At 39.0% G+C, this 20,225-nt stretch overlaps 1 protein-coding gene and 1 long non-coding RNA gene across 6 annotated transcripts in view; one reads left to right on the top strand and one right to left on the bottom strand.

Moving 5' to 3' along the window:
- The window catches only part of LOC138854302 (uncharacterized), a 366,881-nt gene extending 360,280 nt beyond the window's left edge, over positions 1 to 6,601 (top strand). For both annotated transcript variants that reach the window (XR_011393499.1, XR_011393500.1), the window contains exon 4: positions 5,711 to 6,601. This is a non-coding gene — a long non-coding RNA (uncharacterized lncRNA). The remainder of the gene's footprint in view (positions 1 to 5,710) is intronic.
- The window catches only part of LOC128699113 (DEP domain-containing protein 1A), a 61,610-nt gene continuing 43,471 nt past the window's right edge, over positions 2,087 to 20,225 (bottom strand). For 2 of the 4 annotated variants that reach the window (XM_053791630.2, XM_053791632.2), the window contains exons 10-13: positions 12,765 to 12,934; positions 12,287 to 12,463; positions 3,796 to 3,978; positions 2,087 to 3,640 (exon numbers count right to left, since the gene is read on the bottom strand). In XM_053791630.2, coding sequence (XP_053647605.2) covers positions 3,503 to 3,640; positions 3,796 to 3,978; positions 12,287 to 12,463; positions 12,765 to 12,934 — 668 coding nt within the window. In that variant the 3' untranslated portion in view covers positions 2,087 to 3,502. The remainder of the gene's footprint in view (positions 3,641 to 3,795; positions 3,979 to 12,286; positions 12,464 to 12,764; positions 12,935 to 20,225) is intronic. The other 2 variants (XM_053791631.2, XM_053791634.2) reach the window with 1 other exon arrangement.

The raw sequence follows: 20,225 nt of genomic DNA, 5'->3' as shown, positions 1-20,225 counted from the left end.
GGGGGGGGAATGTGGAAGGCATTCAGGCTTAATTCGGGGAACGAATGTAGGTGAATTATTATTATAATCAAAAAAGAAGCGCTAAGCCACAAGGACTATACAGCGCTGCAGGGCAGGAAGGAAGCGAGGGCATCAGGTGGCAAAAGGGAGATGGATGAGTAATAGGTTACGGATAACAGCGGGGCAGTGGATGGTGAAAGGGTAAAGGGCAGCAAGAGACTGAACTAGAATGGGCTGAGGGGAGTGCGAAAAGTATCATCAAAGTTTGTGGAGTAAATCAGTCGTTGTCAAGAAGTCAATAAGAGAGTCAGGATTAAAGGAGGGTCCATCAGCAAGAAGGGAAGGTAAAGAGAGAGTAGTAGAACGAAGACGACGTTGGAGGTAAATTCTGCGTGCTCGTTGATAGAGAGGGCAGTCTAACAGAATGTGGCTAATCGATACTGGAACTTGACACTGCTCACAGAGAGGAACAGGGTGCCTCTCCATGAGATACCCATGAGTAAGACGAGTGTGGCCAATGCGAAGACAGGAGAGAGTGGTCTCCCAACCTCGGCACTGATGACAAGAAGACGGCCAGTAACCTATGCTCGGTTTAATAGAATGAAGTTTGTTACCGAGCAGAGTTGACCAACATTGTTGCCAACGGGTGCGAAGGTGGGTAGCTATTGTAGCAAAATAGTCCAGAAATGGAACACCTCGATAGGAAATTGGTAGGTCATGTACTGCTGACCGCGCAGCAGTGTCTGCCTGTTCATTGCCCTGTACGTCGACATGACCAGGGACCCAACAAAAAACAATATCTTTGTTTGGTAGATACGGCGTAGCCAAAGTTGGATACGGAGAACTAGGGGATGAGATGTATCAAATTTTCGTATAGCCTGTAGAGCACTAAGGGAGTCTGAGACTACTACAAATGATGACACAGGCATAGATGCGATACGAATAAGTGCTGCAAGAATGGCATACAGTTCAGCAGTAAAAATGCTAGCTGAAGATAGTAAATGCCCCCGCACGACGCTGTCCGGAAACACTGCTGCGAATCCGACGCCGTCTGAAGACTTAGAGCCATCTGTGTACACAGCGGTGGCATGAGAATGGGAGTGGAAGTGATCAAGAAAAAGAGAGCGGGAAGCCACCGTAGGCAGTTGAGCTTTCGAGCAAGGGAGTGAGAAAGAACAGACCCGAACAGCTGGAACTTCCCAGGGGGGGTAGGGAAAAAGTGAGATGCTACATGAACATATAAAGGTGGTAACTGAAGGGAAGACAAGAGTGAATGTAGGCGAAGAGAAAAGAGACGGAGCAAACAGGGGCGGCGAAAGAATAAAGAATGTCTACTAATATCGGTGACCATTCTATAAATGGAAGGATTGTGTTGATCGTGAGAGCGTACATAGTAGCGAAGGCAATGGGCATCACGGCGATCAGACAAGGATGGAATATTTGCTTCTGTATAGAGGCTCTCAACAGGGGAAGAGCGAAAAGCACCAAGGCACAAACGTAAGCCTTGGTGATGGATAGAGTTAAGGCTAGAGAGAGTAGCAGGAGAGGCCGCGGAATAAATCTGGTCACCATAATCGAGTTTCGATAAAACGAGGGCTGAATGTAGGTGAAGCAGAGTTCGACGATCAGCTCCCCAGGAAAGATGAGCAAGGGTTTTAAGGTTTAGCCGGCTGTGACAAGTTGCCTTCAAAGTCAGATACTCCAGATTTAATCCCATTTATTTCCCCCCACCCCCTTCAGCTTTGTTTTGCTTAGGGCCAGGACATCCAACTTCTTTTCATTCATAACATCAGCAATCATATGTTTGTCATCCGCACTCCATCCTAATCGGTCTCAAACATTGGATATAAGTCATACATGCCTTTTCCTTTCCACCAGTCCTCACATAAAGGCAGGTACTGGGGGGATTGTGGGGGTTAACTGTGGCCATAAGACTTACAAGCAGCAACCATCTCATTAATAGAAATACTACTTCACTATTTTCTTTCTCCAGTGTCTTTTTTAGAGGACATGCAGAGCTGTATAACCCTTGTGGGTTTAGCACTTAGTTTTGATAAAAATTGAAGAGGATATGAAAAAACAAAGCCCACATTAATGCATTATATTTAAAAAAGCAAAACCTGATGACTGCATATTAAGTAAAAGGTTACAGGATGCAAAAGGATGAAATTGTTTGCACAAGTCAAATCATATGACCTGTCTTGTAGTTCAGAAATATTCTTTTAAATTAAACCAATATGGCCTATGGCCTCTTAGCTAATTCCTTTTCACAAGTTACATCATTTGGGGGTAAGCTAAAATAAAAATTCCTCAAACGAATCCATAAGATATACTTCTAGAGGATTCTACACTTTAATTTTAAAGCAGCCAAACTATGTACTTAAGAATTCATGATAAAATCAGTCATGTACTGTAAATGGATTTTAATAGCACAAATCCCCCCCCCCTTTTTTTTTCCATCGGGATCAAAATTTACTGACCACATATCTATTTCCATTAAAGGTTAACAATGTTGTAACCAAATATTTCAACAATCTCATAAGGTTACATCTTAAAAGGGAGTGATATATTAACATCATTTGGTGACTGACAAAATTCAAGATCCAAATTTCTGAAATATTTAAGGTATTTGAGAAATGAGGAATATAAACATTTCTAAAATGATAAACTGCAGTTAATATCTTAAATATGAAAATATCAACTTATCCTTCTAAGAAACAGATTTCACATTAACTTTGGTTCTATTCGATTCTAGTTGTAGTCTAGCAATCAAAATAACATACTGGAAAGCAAATAAATAAAAGTATAATGCCATTGAAAGACAACAGACAAGGATCAACCGTCTTTAGCTTCACTGGCATTATAAATTCATTTATTATCCTTGTGGATACATTATATTTGGTTATTTTTGTTCCAAGCAACAATCTAACCTAGCCATCCATAAGGTATATAGAGGAATTTGCTAAAAAATATTCTTTGCAGGAAAACTGTTAATAAATAAACATTCTGACTGATTCTTAAAATGATGAATTGGAAAATACATAAATATTTCTTATTACACCAATTATCACAAAAACTTCTATAAAGAAAGAACATAAAAGAATGAAATCTGTGGAATATGTACAATAGATAAAACATTACAAAAGCATGGGCCCATTGTAAACATTCCTGAGGGTCAGATATTGCATATTACTTAAAATATAAAATTGCACCACAAGTGAAATGTTTTACAATTATTTCAAATATTACGTGAGTGCATTAAACATTTGAAGCTTAGCACCTGGTAAGTAGAATTAACCTAAGAGGCTAAAAAGTGTATTTACATTATGAGCAACAAAAAAATGTAAAGGCATAATCACACAGTGTAACCATCACTAATTATGTCTACAATTTGGCACTCATTTAGGTAATTACTCAATGGCACTAATACATGTCAGTATGGGCAGTACCCACAAATATCACTTAGCAAACCACCATCTTTGGTTAGATTTCTATAGCCTCTTCATATCCTCAATGTACGGCCTTTGTTCAGGGAAGAGAAGGATGCTAATTTGATCAAACTTCGCATTTTGCTACGATTTTCTGGCTTCTGCTCTTCTGGGAATCTTGCCTTGTAAACCTCAGGATACAGTGACTTGAACTGTGGGGGGAAAAAAATTATTTGTATATATATAATGTAAATGTTATGCAGGTATAATAAATATTACAATACAGTAGTGTTATATCTTTAGAAAAACTATTTACAGAATATTCAATTCACGAGAATGCACAACAGTAGAAAGTAATATCACTGACTTCTTTAAGTTTCTTCTTTCTTGATTTGGCAGATATTTTTTCATTATCTACAATTTGATCAAGAAGCTGCCCCAGATACTGTTGAGAGCCTGTCATGCGCTGGCGTTCATATTCAGCATTTGATACCTGGCGGCAGTAAGTGAGTATCATGCCCCTGTCTTCTATGGTGGAACCATACACAATCTGCAACGGAACACAGGGAGCATGCTGCTGCTGTCCGCCTGCTAAGCATATACAAGAATGATAAAGTAAAGCTATGCCACCATCACCAAAGTATTAAGGCAATAATACATTAATATACTGATAACTAAAGAAAATCAAGAATTACCAAAGAGTTTGAGGAGTCATGATACCATAAAAAAAAGCAGAACAAGCTCGTCTACAATGTGGAATAAAACATTACAGTACAACAATCTAGGCCAATGATATTTAATCAAGGTGGTAATGATCTATTATTATAATTAACTAAGTAGCTCAAGAGGTCAAGTACTGCAGGTTTAAGACTATACCCACAAGGAAAGCAAGTCCTACAAGCAAAGGTGCAGATTTCTGAGGAAAAATGCATCTAAACAAAATCTCCATAATATCTGAATGAAACATTTTAAAAATAAACCAAAATTACCCATATTACTTTATCAAATAATTAAGACCTCCCACTTCTTACACCAAAAACCCACATATCACTGACATCAACTAGTAATCAGCTCTTTCACAGAGCTCATCTATATATTTTTACTGTTGCAAATGCAATGGAAAAAGTACATCTAAAATCAACAGACCTTCGTACTATGTGCTATTTAACTGCCTGAAATAAAAGGAAAAACAAATTTCAACATCTCTTCCTGTAATGTTGTAGAAAATAATTGCAGAACTGTATTTGGTTACGAATTATGTTTTTAACACAATACAGCTAGCCCTCTACCTTCGAACATTCGTGAAAGCCCATGTGGGAAAGTACGTACGGAAAAAACGCTTCTCGCTGCGTCCCTACTACCCTCCCTCTTACCCCCTCAACAACAGTTTCATGTGTTTAATGATTGTGGTTCAATAGGTTAAGGAAGCAGTATTATCAGGCTAAGTAAATGATATTATATTTTCCTACATATCTGCGCACCAAACATTCGCAAAATTTCAAGATTTGCGAGGTTCTTCATCTCCTAACCCTTGAGAATGTGTATTATAATCATGGGGGAGCACTAAACCAATAGAGATTACACAGCACCTGTGGGGTGGGGAGGGATGGAAGGTATTCGGAAATGGGAGCACAGAATAGCTGTCTCCCAAGGCAGGGTGACCCAAAAAAGAAACAAAGTATATGTATGAAGATGTATGATTGCTTTTTATTAAATTACATTTATATTGGTTTCCATTTGACATTTATACTTGCATAATTACACTCAATGGCAATTCAAAACTATATAAAAAATTTAACACCTGCCATCTTCCATTGAGGTAGGACGACCTCCCTTCCCAAGAAAAAACATTCACCACCATTCAATCCGTCTTGCCAGAAGTGTTCTGACATCACAGTTCTTATGACTCTCCAAACTACCACCCACACCCCAGTGGCAAGCACTGTACTCCCTTCCTCCAAGACTAATCTGGCTAACCAGTGTCACTAAATCCCTTCATAAATATTGGCTTGCTGACACTCCAACACCACACTGTCATATAAACCACCTGCCACCACATACTGAAATCCAATCTAATGTGCTCACACAAGTCTGTTGGAGGTTTAAGCTCAAAATCTCCTTTAACACCCCTCCCCCTCCCTCTAAAAACAATTATGCAATCCTTGGCTTTCAGGAGTCAGAGATTCTTACCTTTACTAATGCATGAAAAATATATAAATTAAAATAAGTAAAATTAAGCATAACTTTGACTTGCTATTAATATTTATGAACATCACTTGCAGATGGACACAAGCACAACTATCAACAACTACTGAATTAAAAGTACACAATGCAGCATGAAGCACAATAATTTAAAGCACTATTAAACAAGGTGAAAATATATGCATCAGTAAAGCTTGCATACAGAATAAATCAGGGTAAGCATGCACTACCACCACTGCAGCAAGCACTTTCACATGCCCAGCAAGGACAGCTACAGTATATATTTACCCTGTGTGCCGTACAGATTCTGGTTCCTGGACGAAATTTGTGCATATAAGAAATAAAGAATTTTTTCCTAAATTGTAAATGCCTTTAAACTGTGAAGAAATCTTCTGGAAAAGGTTGTAAATGAATAACCAGTATATATATAAAAAAAAGCAACTGAACCTTAAAAGCATATAGTATAGTACTGTATGACTAGCTTCTATCATTAATAAATCTTGTGAAAATAAGCATTACACACAAAAATGGCCATGTATTTTCTACACCTACTTTTTTGGGACTAACACTGATATCTTTAAACTATACAGTGAATCAGAATTAATTTCATTTTATGTCATTTCAGAGCAGTCACAAAGTCGAAAGTAAAACGTCAATCCAAAAATCAGTGGTGGTAAAGACACATACTGTAGAACATGTTTCACCCACTAGAGGCTTCATCAAATACTTTACAAGAAACACAAAAAATCATCAGCCTAGAGTGTCAGATGTAGGTTAAGTGACAACCAACAAAAGTGAGGTTTGGATCTGGAGGTTGGTTAATACTGGGAGAGATGTAGATCTATTGGGTCAGATCATAGTAATGTGTGTTATCTATGTTGTTTCAAGATGATATACCTTATACCTTTGAAGAATTTCGAGAGTATATGAATTTGGTAGGGTGTGCAAAAGAAGAAAATTAAAGGTGAATACAGGAAAGAGTAAGGTTATGAGGATAACAAAAAGATTAGGTGATGAAAGATTGAATATCAGATTGGAGGGAGAGAGTATGGAGGAGGTGAACGTATTCAGATATTTGGGAGTGGACGTGTCAGCGGATGGGTCTATGAAAGATGAGGTGAATCATAGAATTGATGAGGGAAAAAGAGTGAGTGGTGCACTTAGGAGTCTGTGGAGACAAAGAACTTTGTCCTTGGAGGCAAAGAGGGGAATGTATGAGAGTATAGTTTTACCAACGCTCTTATATGGGTGTGAAGCGTGGGTGATGAATGTTGCAGCGAGGAGAAGGCTGGAGGCAGTGGAGATGTCATGTCTGAGGGCAATGTGTGGTGTGAATATAATGCAGAGAATTCGTAGTTTGGAAGTTAGGAGGAGGTGCGGGATTACCAAAACTGTTGTCCAGAGGGCTGAGGAAGGGTTGTTGAGGTGGTTCGGACATGTAGAGAGAATGGAGCGAAACAGAATGACTTCAAGAGTGTATCAGTCTGTAGTGGAAGGAAGGCGGGGTAGGGGTCGGCCTAGGAAGGGTTGGAGGGAGGGGGTAAAGGAGGTTTTGTGTGCGAGGGGCTTGGACTTCCAGCAGGCATGCGTGAGCGTGTTTGATAGGAGTGAATGGAGACAAATGGTTTTTAATACTTGACGTGCTGTTGGAGTGTGAGCAAAGTAACATTTATGAAGGGATTCAGGGAAACCGGCAGGCCGGACTTGAGTTCTGGAGATGGGAAGTACAGTGCCTGCACTCTGAAGGAGGGGTGTTAATGTTGCAGTTTAAAAACTGTAGTGTAAAGCACCCTTCTGGCAAGACAGTGATGGAGTGAATGATGGTGAAAGTTTTTCTTTTTCGGGCCACCCTGCCTTGGTGGGAATCGGCCGGTGTGATAATAAAAAAAAAAAATCTACTCTGAGCCCAGCCATGGGCCAAGCTCGTCTGGTGCTCACCTGGTCAACCAGGCTGTTGCTGCTGGAGGCTCACTGCCCCACATATCCATCACAGCCTGGTTGATCTGGCACCTGGTGAAGATACTTGTCTAGTTTCCTCTTCAAGGCTTCAACACTTGTTCCAGCAGTGTTTCTGATATCTTCTGGTAAGATGTTGAAAAGTCTGGGACCCCAGATGTTGATACAGTGTTCCCTTATTGTCCCCACTGCATCCCTGCTCCTCACTGGGTTTATTTTACACTTCCTCCCATCTCTCTCACTCCAGTATGTTATGGCAGTGTGCAGATTTGGGACCACGCCCTCGAGTACCTTCCAGGTATATATTATCATGTACCTCTCCTTCGCTCCAATGAATACATGTTCAAGACTTGCAGGCGTTCCCAGTAGTTTAAGTGCTTTACTGGCTCAATGTGAGCCGTAAACGATCTCTATTTGTTCCAGCTCCGATATTTCTCCTGCCCTGAACGGGGCGGCCAGCACTGAGCAATATTCTAAGTGAGGGAGCACTAGCGATTTGAAGAGTCACCATCGGCACTGTTTCCCTTGTTTTGAAAGTTCTCAATACCCACCCAGTCATCTTCCTGGCTGTCGTGATCTTTGTCTTGTTATGGTCTTTAACCCTTTGAGGGTCGACAGGCCCTCTCCGAAACTCGTTCTCAGGGTCGGCCAAATTTAAAAAAAAAAAAAATTATTTTCTCTTATGAAAAGATAGAGAATCTTTTCCCGATCATAAAGACACCAAAAGTTTGAAATTTGATAGAAAACTTACGGAATTATGCTCTCGCAAAGTTAGCGGTCTCGGCGATGTTTACGCATCGGCGATTTTGCCCACTTTGAGCCCCATTTTCGGCCAATTTCACTGTACTAGTCGACAAAAAACATGAATATTTCGCTAGAACTCCATTTTTTCTATCGAATGGGTGCAAGAAACCACCCATTTATAAATTCAACTATCCAGTACAGTGGTCAGAATTTAGCAATTTTGTCAATTTCACACAAATTTCAAAAGATGCCAATTTCCGAATAGGGTCCAGAATAAACAAGAAAGACATTCCTGGCACTAAAATGACATTTCCTCTAGTCATTAGTCACGTCTCAAGGGCCCTCTTATATTCTTTTGCTTTCCACTTTGAATTTTTATTCTCACAAAAAATATAAGATTTACTGTTATGCAGACTACTGCATTAGTGTAAAAAATGGTATAAATATTATTGGTGCACTTGTAAAAGAATATTAGACTCACCAGTTGACGTGTATTGCACGCTTGGCACGATTTGTTTACTTTTGAAGTTTGGTAAAAATCGAACATTTCTGCTACTTTGAGCTCAATTTCAAGGCACCTTTCATTGTAAAACTTGTCAAAATCATCTCAATTTCTGTAATATGTCTTCCATTCTATAAAATGAGACCAAGAAAACTAGAATACAACAATAAATACCATACGAAAATACACTGCAAAGTCGCTGATTTATTAAAAAAAATGGTCAAAGTTTTTTTTTTCTCATTATGCACTGTGTGCTGCAGGATTTTTTTTAGACTGTGCACACTGACCACATAGACCCATTCTTTCATATGAAGGCCTACCAGCTTTCTCCCACTAGATTTGAGGCCGCTAGAATTTATGAGTACTAGTACGTCAAAAACCCCTACGCGTAAAACGTACTAGTACGACCAAAACCCTCAAAGGGTTAAAAGAAAGGTCCGCTGACATAATTATTCCTAGGTCTTTTATGTGTTCTTCACGTTCTATTTGGTGACCCTCTTGAGTTTTGTATATAGTGCTCCTTTTGAGTTCATTCTTTCCGTACCTAAGCAGCTGGAACTTATCACCATTGAACGTCATGTTGTTTTCCACTGCCCACTGGAAAACCCTGTTTATGTCTTCCTGTACTTTTTCAGTGTCCACCACCATACTGACTTTCATGCTTATTTTAGTGTCGTCTGCAAATGATGATACAAAAGTGTGCCGGGTGTTTTTTGTCTGTCTGCTATGAGGATGAGGAACAGCAGGTGCCAGGACAGTGCCTTGGGGCACTGAGCTTTTACCTCGCTGATGCTGGATCTTGCCCTGTTCACTACTACTTTTTGTGTTCTGTGTTAGGAAACCGAAAATCCATCTGCCTGCCTTCCCCGTAATGCCCATGGCCTTCATTTTGTGCGCTATCACTCCATGATCGCATTTGTCAAACGCCTTTGCAAAATCTGTGTAAATCACATCTGCGTTTTGGTCGTCTTCCAGTACCTCCGTAATTCTGTCATAATGAAGTATGCAATCGGTTTTGATAAAACATACATCCTTCTATTTTGCTCTATGGTGTTGGCAAGGTGAATCAGAGGAAGTCTCAAGGCACCTTTGCTTGGACTTCATGACATGTGCACCACCCTTCAGCATCTCATTTACCTTTATTTTTAAATAGGCATAATTCCACTCTTAATCTTCTACCTTGCTTCACTTGTGTTACCTGCACTTCGTTTGGGTACCACAATAAATATCCAGATGAGATGGGGTGATGAAAAGGAAAACCGAGCAATGATATACGCTGACCCACATGGGAGGCTGTTTGTTTACGTCCATTCACCCTCCTTCACACCCTTCTTTGAATACCTAAAACAAATGATGTTCAGTACATAATGATAGGTCTTCTGCCTGCCAGCCATGGCACTCCTTAACCCTTTTATTGTCCAGACCCATGAAAATATTGCTCTCAGCATCCACATTTAAAAAAAAGAAATTCTACAAGGGTAAACTTTTTCTGAAGGTATTGACACAAAAGGTATGAAATTTGATGGAAAAAACTTATGGACTTACACAGGCACAATGTTACCAGTTTGGACACAATCTATGCATTGGCGATATCGTTCACTTTGAGTCCATTTTAAGCCAATTCCATTGCTCCTTTTGACCAAATTATTAGCTATTTCACTAGCATGCCTTCCATCCTGTTGAGATTGAGCACAAGAAACGACCCATTCAACTATTAGAACTACTCTATATAGCACACAGAAGTTGGTAATTTGGCTAATTTTACACAAAACTAAAAAAATCTAATTTAAAAATAGAGTCCAAAATAAACAATGTAAACATTCCTGGCACCAAAACATTTCCTCTGTTCATTAATCACATTCCAAGGCCTCTCCTATGTTACACTTGCCTTTATTTTGAATTCATAATCAAAAAAATTTGAAGATTTAACATATTTTTCAGATAAAATAAAACCAGGAATAATTGCTCATGATTTGCAGCATCCTAAAAATTGAATCTTTCTTCTTTCTTTCAACAAACCGGCCGTATCCCACCAAGGCAGGGTGGCCCAAAAAGAAAAATTAAAGTTTCTCTTTTTAAATTTAGTAATTTATACAGGAGAAGGGGTTACTAGCCCCTTGCTCCTGGCATTTTAGTCGCCTCTTACAATACTCATAGCTTACGGAGGAAGAATTCTGTTCCACTTCCCCATGGAGAAAAATTGAATCTGTCTTATTAAAAACCCATAAGAGAGACCTATGGAGAGTCAGCAAAAATCTAGTACTAGTTCTGTTACTCCGAGCCCAATTTTAAGCTACTTCCAGTCCTGAAATCACGTCTATTTCAGCAGTATATCTTCCATTCTATCAAATGGTACAAGAAACAGCCAATAAAAACCATCCTGGAAAACACCTCAAAATTGCTATTTTAAGCCACACACAAAGTCAGAACATTATACTTAACTGCCAGAAGTACTTGAAACCAAGCCTAAGCTTGGTTACATCAGTCAGTCTGTTCATATTGCAAGTTGCTCCATAAATGTACTTATCTAAGTTATATTATCATAGTGGGTTATAGATCTACTCAGGCTTCTAACTGCATTCCTGTAACATTCAGTTTCATTTTTTACTTCACTCTTAATACCATTCCTAATGCTAAACACAGATATACCAAAATTATATCTGGATTTTCTTTCAGGGTACATTTTTTGGTTAACATATCAACTTTATCATGAATTGTGCATTAATTCCTTTCTCCTGAATTTTTTAGTATCTATATCTGGCTTGTCCAATAAGCATGTTGTTAGTCATTATGCAAGTCAAGAGCCTTCAGTGATGACACACAATCAGTAATAATCAGTTAAGCTCAGCATCATAAGTTAACTTCAGTGTTATTAATAAGATGGCAAACAATTCAGTTTGCAGTGTAGATGCCAAGTTAATTCTTATGCCTAACTAAACAGAGTTCCTGTTATTCTTAACTTGGAAGGTGCTAACAAGTGCAAATGCTGCCCTGCCAGTAAATTCCTGCTTAGATTTATCAGTGTATATAAACCACATTCATTTTTTGTGCATAGTAAAACACCTAAAGATGGTAACCAACATGTAAACATTGGCAAGTGCCCAACTTATCAATAAGCTGAAAATGACAAACAGATGTTGATTCAGCCCGTCCAGGACCACTACCATGTAAACAGTGAGTCAATATTTACACAAAAGGTATATGCTGTAATAATCAAGCAAAAAAAAAAAAGTGAAAAACTTATGTACAGTGCTTAACTCCAGCAGAGCTTTGTAAAACAAAATTCCATTATGCTGCTAAGACTGTGGAAGATTTCTCCGATAAATTATAATTTCATTCTCATATCAAGAGAAGCTTGATAAGCCATGCAGCAAACAATGTTTCCTGTGCAGTGATATCACAAAACGAAAATATGATGCACATTCAGTTCATAGCCTTTTCAGATAATACTTACCTGGCACCGTTGAATCTGAGAAAGTCTGCGATGCACAAGAACAGCAAGATCTTGCGGGGGACGTAATACTTCCTCATGGTTGTCCATTAAAAACGAGACAATGCGAAGGGACAACACCTCATCATAATCCACTTCTTGGTCACATAAGAGGATACACCGTGTGAATGTGTTCAGTACCTGGTTGGCAAAGAAATACTACTAAAATGTGTATTCTTTTGTTAGTTATGCCTGCCCAATCACTGATCGAGGAAATGGTCACTAATCAAGGGGAGGGGAAATCTGTAGCCTGTAAATTTGGTAATAATTAAAAAAAAAGCAGAAGCATTTCATTAGCAGAGGAAGGGTTCCAGGTCTATTTTTGGTACTTATATGAAATTACATTATATGAATGTATGTTTAGCAACTGATTACTGTAACTGCAATACAAAACACCATGCAGTAACTTCAGCTGGTAGATTTGACTCGGGAGGTAACTAACCAGAGCTCTTGTGCTTTGCTCCTGGTCCAGGGTCAACCTGTCATTACTGGACATTTTACTCATCATGCGGAGAAGAAGATGCAGCTTCCGTCGTCGCACAGGAGCCAAGAGCAGCAACAGCAGCTGAACAGAACTGATGGCAGCATCCTTACCTTCTCTTGTTAGAAGTCCTATAAATAAATACCACATCAGATTTATCTTCAACAACAGAAACTCATTATTGCACAACAGAATAATAAAATTCTCAAGTAATTTGTAAAAATCATGTTATTTACAATCTCAAAAATTTGCAATATACATTTAAGCATAGCTACAGTTCATAAATGCATAAAAATATTATTCACTTTGCCAATTTAAAATGGGTAAAATTTATCAGTACACAATGTTTTCAACTAAGAATTATCCTACACACTATCAGTGAAATTTAAAAATTATCATCTCCACAAATCAGTTAACTATCAAACATTGTTCAGCCCTATGTTCCATTGTAGGCTGCATATGGTTGACTATGCAAACAGTCCTGTATGTGGCATTCACTTTATCGCAACCTTTAAAAACTGCTGCAATTCAGTCTCAACTTGTTACAAATTTCATTTATTGCTACATTAATGGGAACTGTAATTAGCTACTGACACAAAATATACTTAAAATGCATTTATAGATTTAATATTCACATTTGAACAACTACTATTAGAGAATTATTAGAAAATATGTTGTGAAAAATAAAATCTCACTTCAGATTTTAATGTAAAAGTAGTGTGTTGCAGTGTCAGACAAGATGGTATAAACCTTGGTAATAAATACCGACAAGTTGGTTTAGAAAGACACGTAAGCAAACACTATGACATATTTATTAGAAAACGTTTCGGTCCTGGGACCTTGATCACTTCCAACATACAGAGGTAGAAAGGCATTATATATATAGACGGAGAGTGAGGTGTGACGCACGTGACCTGAGGAATGTCATAAGAACATGAGAACATAAGAATGGAGGAACACTGTAGAAGGCCTACTGGCCCATGCGAGGCAGGTCCTTATCAAAACAACCTCCACCATAAACACATCATCTATCAAAGACCTCACTACGAAACGCAGCCCCACACCTCTAACTTCTACAGCAGGCGTCTACACTATCCCCTGTGGGTTCTGTCCCAAGAAATATGTAGGCGAGACAGGCAGAGATCTTGCAGTCCGCTTGAATGAGCATCGAAATGCCTCTAACAGAGACGATGTAAGGTATGCCTGTGTCCTCCACAGAGACTCCACGGGACATTTGATGAACTGGAATGAGGCACAACTCGTTCTCACCGAACCAGACCTCAGACGCCGACGGTGCCTAGAAGCCTCACTAATCGCAGTCACCGACACTATAGAACGCAACACTGGAAACTACAAAATTTCAAAAACATTGGCATACATGATACTTAAGCACCACCAACCCAACAGCACAGGAGTCACATGATTTCAACGTCTACCCGTATTCATCGTAGGCAGAGGTTGTTCTGATAAGGACCTGCCTCGCATGGGCCAGTAGGCCTTCTACAGTGTTCCTCCATTCTTATGTTCTCATGTTCTTATGACATTCCTCAGGTCACGTGCGTCACACCTCACTCTCTGCCAATATATGTAATGCCTTTCTACCTCTGTATGTTAGAAGTAATCAAGGTCCCAGGACCGAAACGTTTTCTAATAAATATGTCATAGTGTTTGTTTACGTGTCTTTCTAAACCAATGTAAAAGTAGCAGCCTCCAATAATACCATGATTGTCCTAATAAGTCTATGTAAGACCCATTTAAAATTAAACAAAAAATGAAAATAACCAAAAAGCTCCCAAGTCATCATTAACCAAAGTCAATATTTTTTTTTTTTTTTTTAACATACTGGCTGTCTCCCACTGAGACAGACAGACAAAAAAAAAAAAAAAAAAAAAACTCGGCATCATTCAACACTTTCGACCTCATTCACACATAATCACTGTCTTTGCAGAGGCATTTAGATGAACAGTTCAGATGTCACTCCATACATCCAATATCCCAAAGTACAGTGCAGGCACTGTACTTTCCACCTCCAGGACTCAAGTCTGGCTAACCAGTTTCCCTCAATCCCTTCACAAAATATTACTCTGCTCACACTCCAACAGCTCGTCAAGTTCCAAAAACCATTTGTCTCCACTCAATCCTATCTAACAAGCTCACACATGGCTGCTGTATGTCCAAGCCACAGTGTAATTACAGTATATAAAACACTTTTTAACATATGAATGCCAAATACAAATTATGATTTAGCTTTAATCTAAATTACTAGTTTTTTCAGTAACATCACTTTCTAAATTCTATATTAATCAACTGTGTCTATATAAACACTTCCTTCCTATGAATGTCATGCAAAAAATAAACATTAAATACAAAAAACAAGGAACAAAAGTACTGGATTAACATTGAGTCAACCACTCACAAAGTCAACCTTCAGATTTTAAGGTTAGGAGCTAAAACTAACTGCATTAACACAAACAAGTGATGTTATACACACCAGATAAGTTTCGAAGTAACTTTCTGAGAGATGTTATTTACCAAACCATGCTAATTAATGTTAATGAGCCACAATAAACATTGCATTAATGATTAGAGCCATGCATTGCAAAAGTGGTGCCAAGAGAAACAAGCTGACCAGTGCTTACAGAGGGAAAACTGTTTTAAAACAATCTTTTATGTACCCAAGTATGTGGCAGCAGACATTCAAAATGTCCTTTTAATTATTCATCTTCATGTGACTCTCACTGAATACTAAACTGCACAAAACAAGTCTAAAATCATAAGCCCCTATTTTATCTCCACTTGGGCACATTACAATTAAACCTACTAGTGTAATCAACTTATGAAAAAAAAAAATTTTAATGGTTACAGCTGATCTTTTAAAATTTCACTGACAGTCACATCGATCTATGTCATTGGAATTACTGTCAGTGCCACTGATCTATGCATTAATCACAGTCTCCTCAAATTTACAGCAAGCAGCAAATTTTTGTCCAGATATGAGAGAATGGGTCTGTGCAACAGGTGTGCACAGTATAAAACAAATCCTGCCCCCTCACATTCCATGACAGGAAAAGTTAACCTCTGACTCTGTATTTGGGTAAAAAAGTGAAACTGGGGTGTTTTCTAGGTTGGGTTTTCATGGTTTTAGAGGCTATTTCTTAGTGTCAATAAACAGAATGGAAGACATATTAGTGAAAAGGGGTAAATTTTGATTGGTTTCAGACTGGAAATGACCTGCAATAGGCCTCAAAATAGCAGAAATCATAGATTTGGGCAATTTTCCTGAAGACTGGATAAGAGTTCCCAAACCTTTCCTCTCCCAAATCTGTTTTATGGGCTTTTACTAAATCTACTTCAATTACTCGGATGACCTAAACTATGACCAAGCATTCTTGATTAGACTTTATTACCCCAGAAAGATGGAAACTACAAGTTATTTTTTGGATGGTGATGTTATAAATGAGAGGCCTGAGGATATGATTAAAAAAGAGAGGAAAGATTGTTTTAGTGGCTGCAATGCCTTCAGTGTATGCTTAGGACTGCTTTTAAATTTGAAATCGTTGAAAGTAGTGTAAAATGGGCCAAATTACTAACTTCTGGAACTTAACCCTTTCACTGCTGAGACCCCTGCTCAACTGCTCAAAAACTTGCTCTGTCGAAGAATTTTCAAACACAAATATATACACCTACCATCCGACTTACGACCTGCTCGACTTACGACCACTCGACTTACGACCGTGTTTTTTATGCCAAATTTCTGGGAAATAAACAACTATTTGTGTTGTATGCGGTGTTTATCCTAAACCTTACAGTATAAAATACAGTACTAACAACATAAGAAGTAAAGTAAAACATGAAATACCAAAATAAAACAATAAAATAAAGTCATTACAAAAATGTTTTGTTGATATTCAGCAGAAAAGTTCGACTTACGACCATTTCGACTTACGACGGGTTTCTCGGAACTGAACTCGGTTGTAAGTCGGATGGTAGGTGTATATATAAATAAATAAATAAATAAATAAATAATTTATTATTTATTATTATCACACTGGCCGATTCCCACCAAGGCAGGGTGGCCCGAAAAAGAAAAACTTTCACCATCATTCACTCCATCACTGTCTTGCCAGAAGGGTGCTTTACACTACAGTTTTTAAACTGCAACATTAACACCCCTCCTTCAGAGTGCAGGCACTGTACTTCCCATCTCCAGGACTCAAGTCCGGCCTGCCGGTTTCCCTGAACCCCTTCATAAATGTTACTTTGCTCACACTCCAACAGCACGTCACTAAATAAATAAATAAATAAATAAATAAATAATCGGGCGAGATATAAGCGACTATTGGTAGAAAGGTGGGCTAGTGCAAAGATGAGTAGTGGGGGGGCTGAAGAGGGTTGGAATAGTTTTAAAAATGCAGTATTAGAATGTGGGGCAGAAGTTTGTGGTTATAGGAGGGTGGGGGCAGGAGGAAAGACAAGTAATTGGTGGAATGATGAAGTAAAGGGTGTGATAAGAGAAAAAGGTAGCTTACGAGAGGTTTTTACAAAGCAGAAGTGTTATAAGAAGAGCAGAGTATATGGAGAGTAAAAGAAAGGTGAAGAGAGTGGTGAGAGAGTGCAAAAGGAGAGCAGATGAAAGAGTGGGAGAGGCACTGTCAAGAAATTTTAATGAAAATAAGAAAAAATTTTGGAGTTAAACAAGTTAAGAAAGCCTAGGGAAAGTATGGATTTGTCAGTTAAAAACAGAGTAGGGGAGTTAGTAGATGGAGAGAGGGAGGTATTAGGTAGATAGCGAGAATATTTTGAGGAACTTTTAAATGTTGAGGAAGAAAGGGAGGCGGTAATTTCATGCACTGGCCAGGGAGGTATACCATCTTTTAGGAGTGAAGAAGAGCAGAATGTAAGTGTGGTGAAGGTACGTGAGGCATTACGTAGAATGAAAGGGGGTAAAGCAGCTGGAACTGATGGGATCATGACAGAAATGTTAAAAGCAGGGGGGGATATAGTGTTGGAGTGGTTGGTACTTTTGTTTAATAAATGTATGAAAGAGGGGAAGGTACCTAGGGATTGGCAGAGAGCATGTATAGTCCCTTTATATAAAGGAAAAGAGGACAAAAGAGATTGTAAAAATTATAGAGGAATAAGTTTACTGAGTATACCAGGAAAAGTATACGGAAGGGTTATAATTGAAAGAATTAGAGGTAAGACAGAATGTAGGATTGCGGATGAGCAGGGAGGCTTCAGAGTGGGTAGGGGATGTGTAGATCAAGTGTTTACATTGAAGCATATATGTGAACAGTATTTAGATAAAGGTAGGGAAGTTTTTATTGCATTTATGGATTTAGAAAAGGCATATGAAAAGAAGTAAATGCTAGGGTGTTTGGGAGAGGGGTAGGATTAAGTTATGGGGAATCAAATTCAAAATGGGAATTGACACAGTTACTTTTTGCTGATGATACTGTGCTTATGGGAGATTCTAAAGAAAAATTGCAAAGGTTAGTGGATGAGTTTGAGAATGTGTGTAAAGGTAGAAAGTTGAAAGTGAACATAGAAAAAAGTAAGGTGATGAGGGTATCAAATGATTTAGATAAAGAAAAATTGGATATCAAATTGGGGAGGAGGAGTATGGAAGAAGTGAATGTTTTCAGATACTTGGGAGTTGACGTGTCGGCGGATGGATTTATGAAGGATGAGGTTAATCATAGAATTGATGAGGGAAAATAGGTGAGTGGTTCGTTGAGGTATATGTGGAGTCAAAAAACGTTATCTATGGAGGCAAAGAAGGGAATGTATGAAAGTATAGTAGTACCAACACTCTTATATGGATGTGAAGCTTGGGTGGTAAATGCAGCAGCGAGGAGACGGTTGGAGGCAGTGGAGATGTCCTGTCTAAGGGCAATGTGTGGTGTAAATATTATGCAGAAAATTCGGAGTGTGGAAATTAGGAGAAGGTGTGGAGTTAATAAAAGCATTAGTCAGAGGGCAGAAGAGGGGTTGTTGAGGTGGTTTGGTCATTTAGAGAGAATGGATCTAAGTAGAATGACATGGAAAACATATAAATCTATAGGGCAAGGAAGGAGGGGTAGGGGTCGTCCTCGAAAGGGTTGGAAAGAGGGGGTAAAGGAGGTTTTGTGGGCTAGGGGCTTGGACTTCCAGCAAGCGTGCATGAGCGTGTTAGATAGGAGTGAATGGAGGCGAATGATACTTGGGACCTGACGATCTGTTGGAGTGTGAGCAGGGTAATATTTAGTGAAGGGATTCAGGGAAACCGGTTATGTTCATATAGTCGGACTTGAGTCCTGGAAATGGGAAGTACAATGCCTGCACTTTAAAGGAGGGGTTTGGGATATTGGCAGTTTGGAGGGATATGTTGTGTATCTTTATAAGTATATGCTTCTAAGCTGTTGTATTCTGAGCACCTCTGCAAAAGCAGTGATAATGTGTGAGTGTGGTGAAAGTGTTGAATGATGATGAATGTATTTTCTTTTTGGGGATTTTCTTTCTTTTTTGGGTCACCCTGCCTCGGTGGGAGACGGCCGATTTGTTAAAATATATATATATATATATATATATATATATATATATATATATATATATATATATATATATATATATATATATATATATATATATATATATATATATATATATATATATTTCACCATCATTCACTCCATCACTGTCTTGCCTGAAGGGTGCTCTACACTACAGTTTTTAAACTGCAACATTAACACCCCTCCTTCAGAGTGCAGGCACTGTACTTCCCATCTCCAGGACTCAAGTCTGGCCTGCCGGTTTCCCTGAACCCCTTCATAAATGTTACTTTGCTCACACTCCAACAGCACGTCAAGTATTAAAAACCATTTGTCTCCATTCACTCCTATCAAACACGCTCACGCACGCCTGCTGGAAGTCCAAGCCCCTCGCACACAAAACCTCCTTTACCCCCTCCCTCCAACCTTTCCTAGGCCGACCCCTACCCCGCCTTCCTTCCACTACAGACTGATACACTCTTGAAGTCATTCTGTCTCGCTCCATTCTCTCTACATGTCCGAACCACCTCAACAACCCTTCGTCAGCCCTCTGGACAACAGTTTTGGTAATCCCGCACCTCCTCCTAACTTCCAAACTACGAATTCTCTGCATTATATTCACACCACACATTGCCCTCAGACATGACATCTCCACTGCCTCCAGCCTTCTCCTCGCTGCAACATTCATCACCCATGCTTCACACCCATATAAGAGCGTTGGTAAAGCTATACTCTCATACATTCCCCTCTTTGCCTCCAAGGACAAAGTTCTTTGTCTCCACAGATTCCTAAGTGCACCACTCACCCTTTTCCCCTCATCAATTCTATGATTCACCTCATCCTTCATAGACCCATCCGCTGACACGTCCACTCCCAAATATCTGAATACATT

Source organism: Cherax quadricarinatus, chromosome 54 (genome assembly GCF_038502225.1).
Source record: "Cherax quadricarinatus isolate ZL_2023a chromosome 54, ASM3850222v1, whole genome shotgun sequence".
NCBI classification, from domain to species: Eukaryota; Metazoa; Arthropoda; class Malacostraca; order Decapoda; family Parastacidae; genus Cherax; species Cherax quadricarinatus.
Note: the sequence above shows the minus strand (reverse complement) of the source record. Positions and strands in the feature narration are given on the sequence as shown.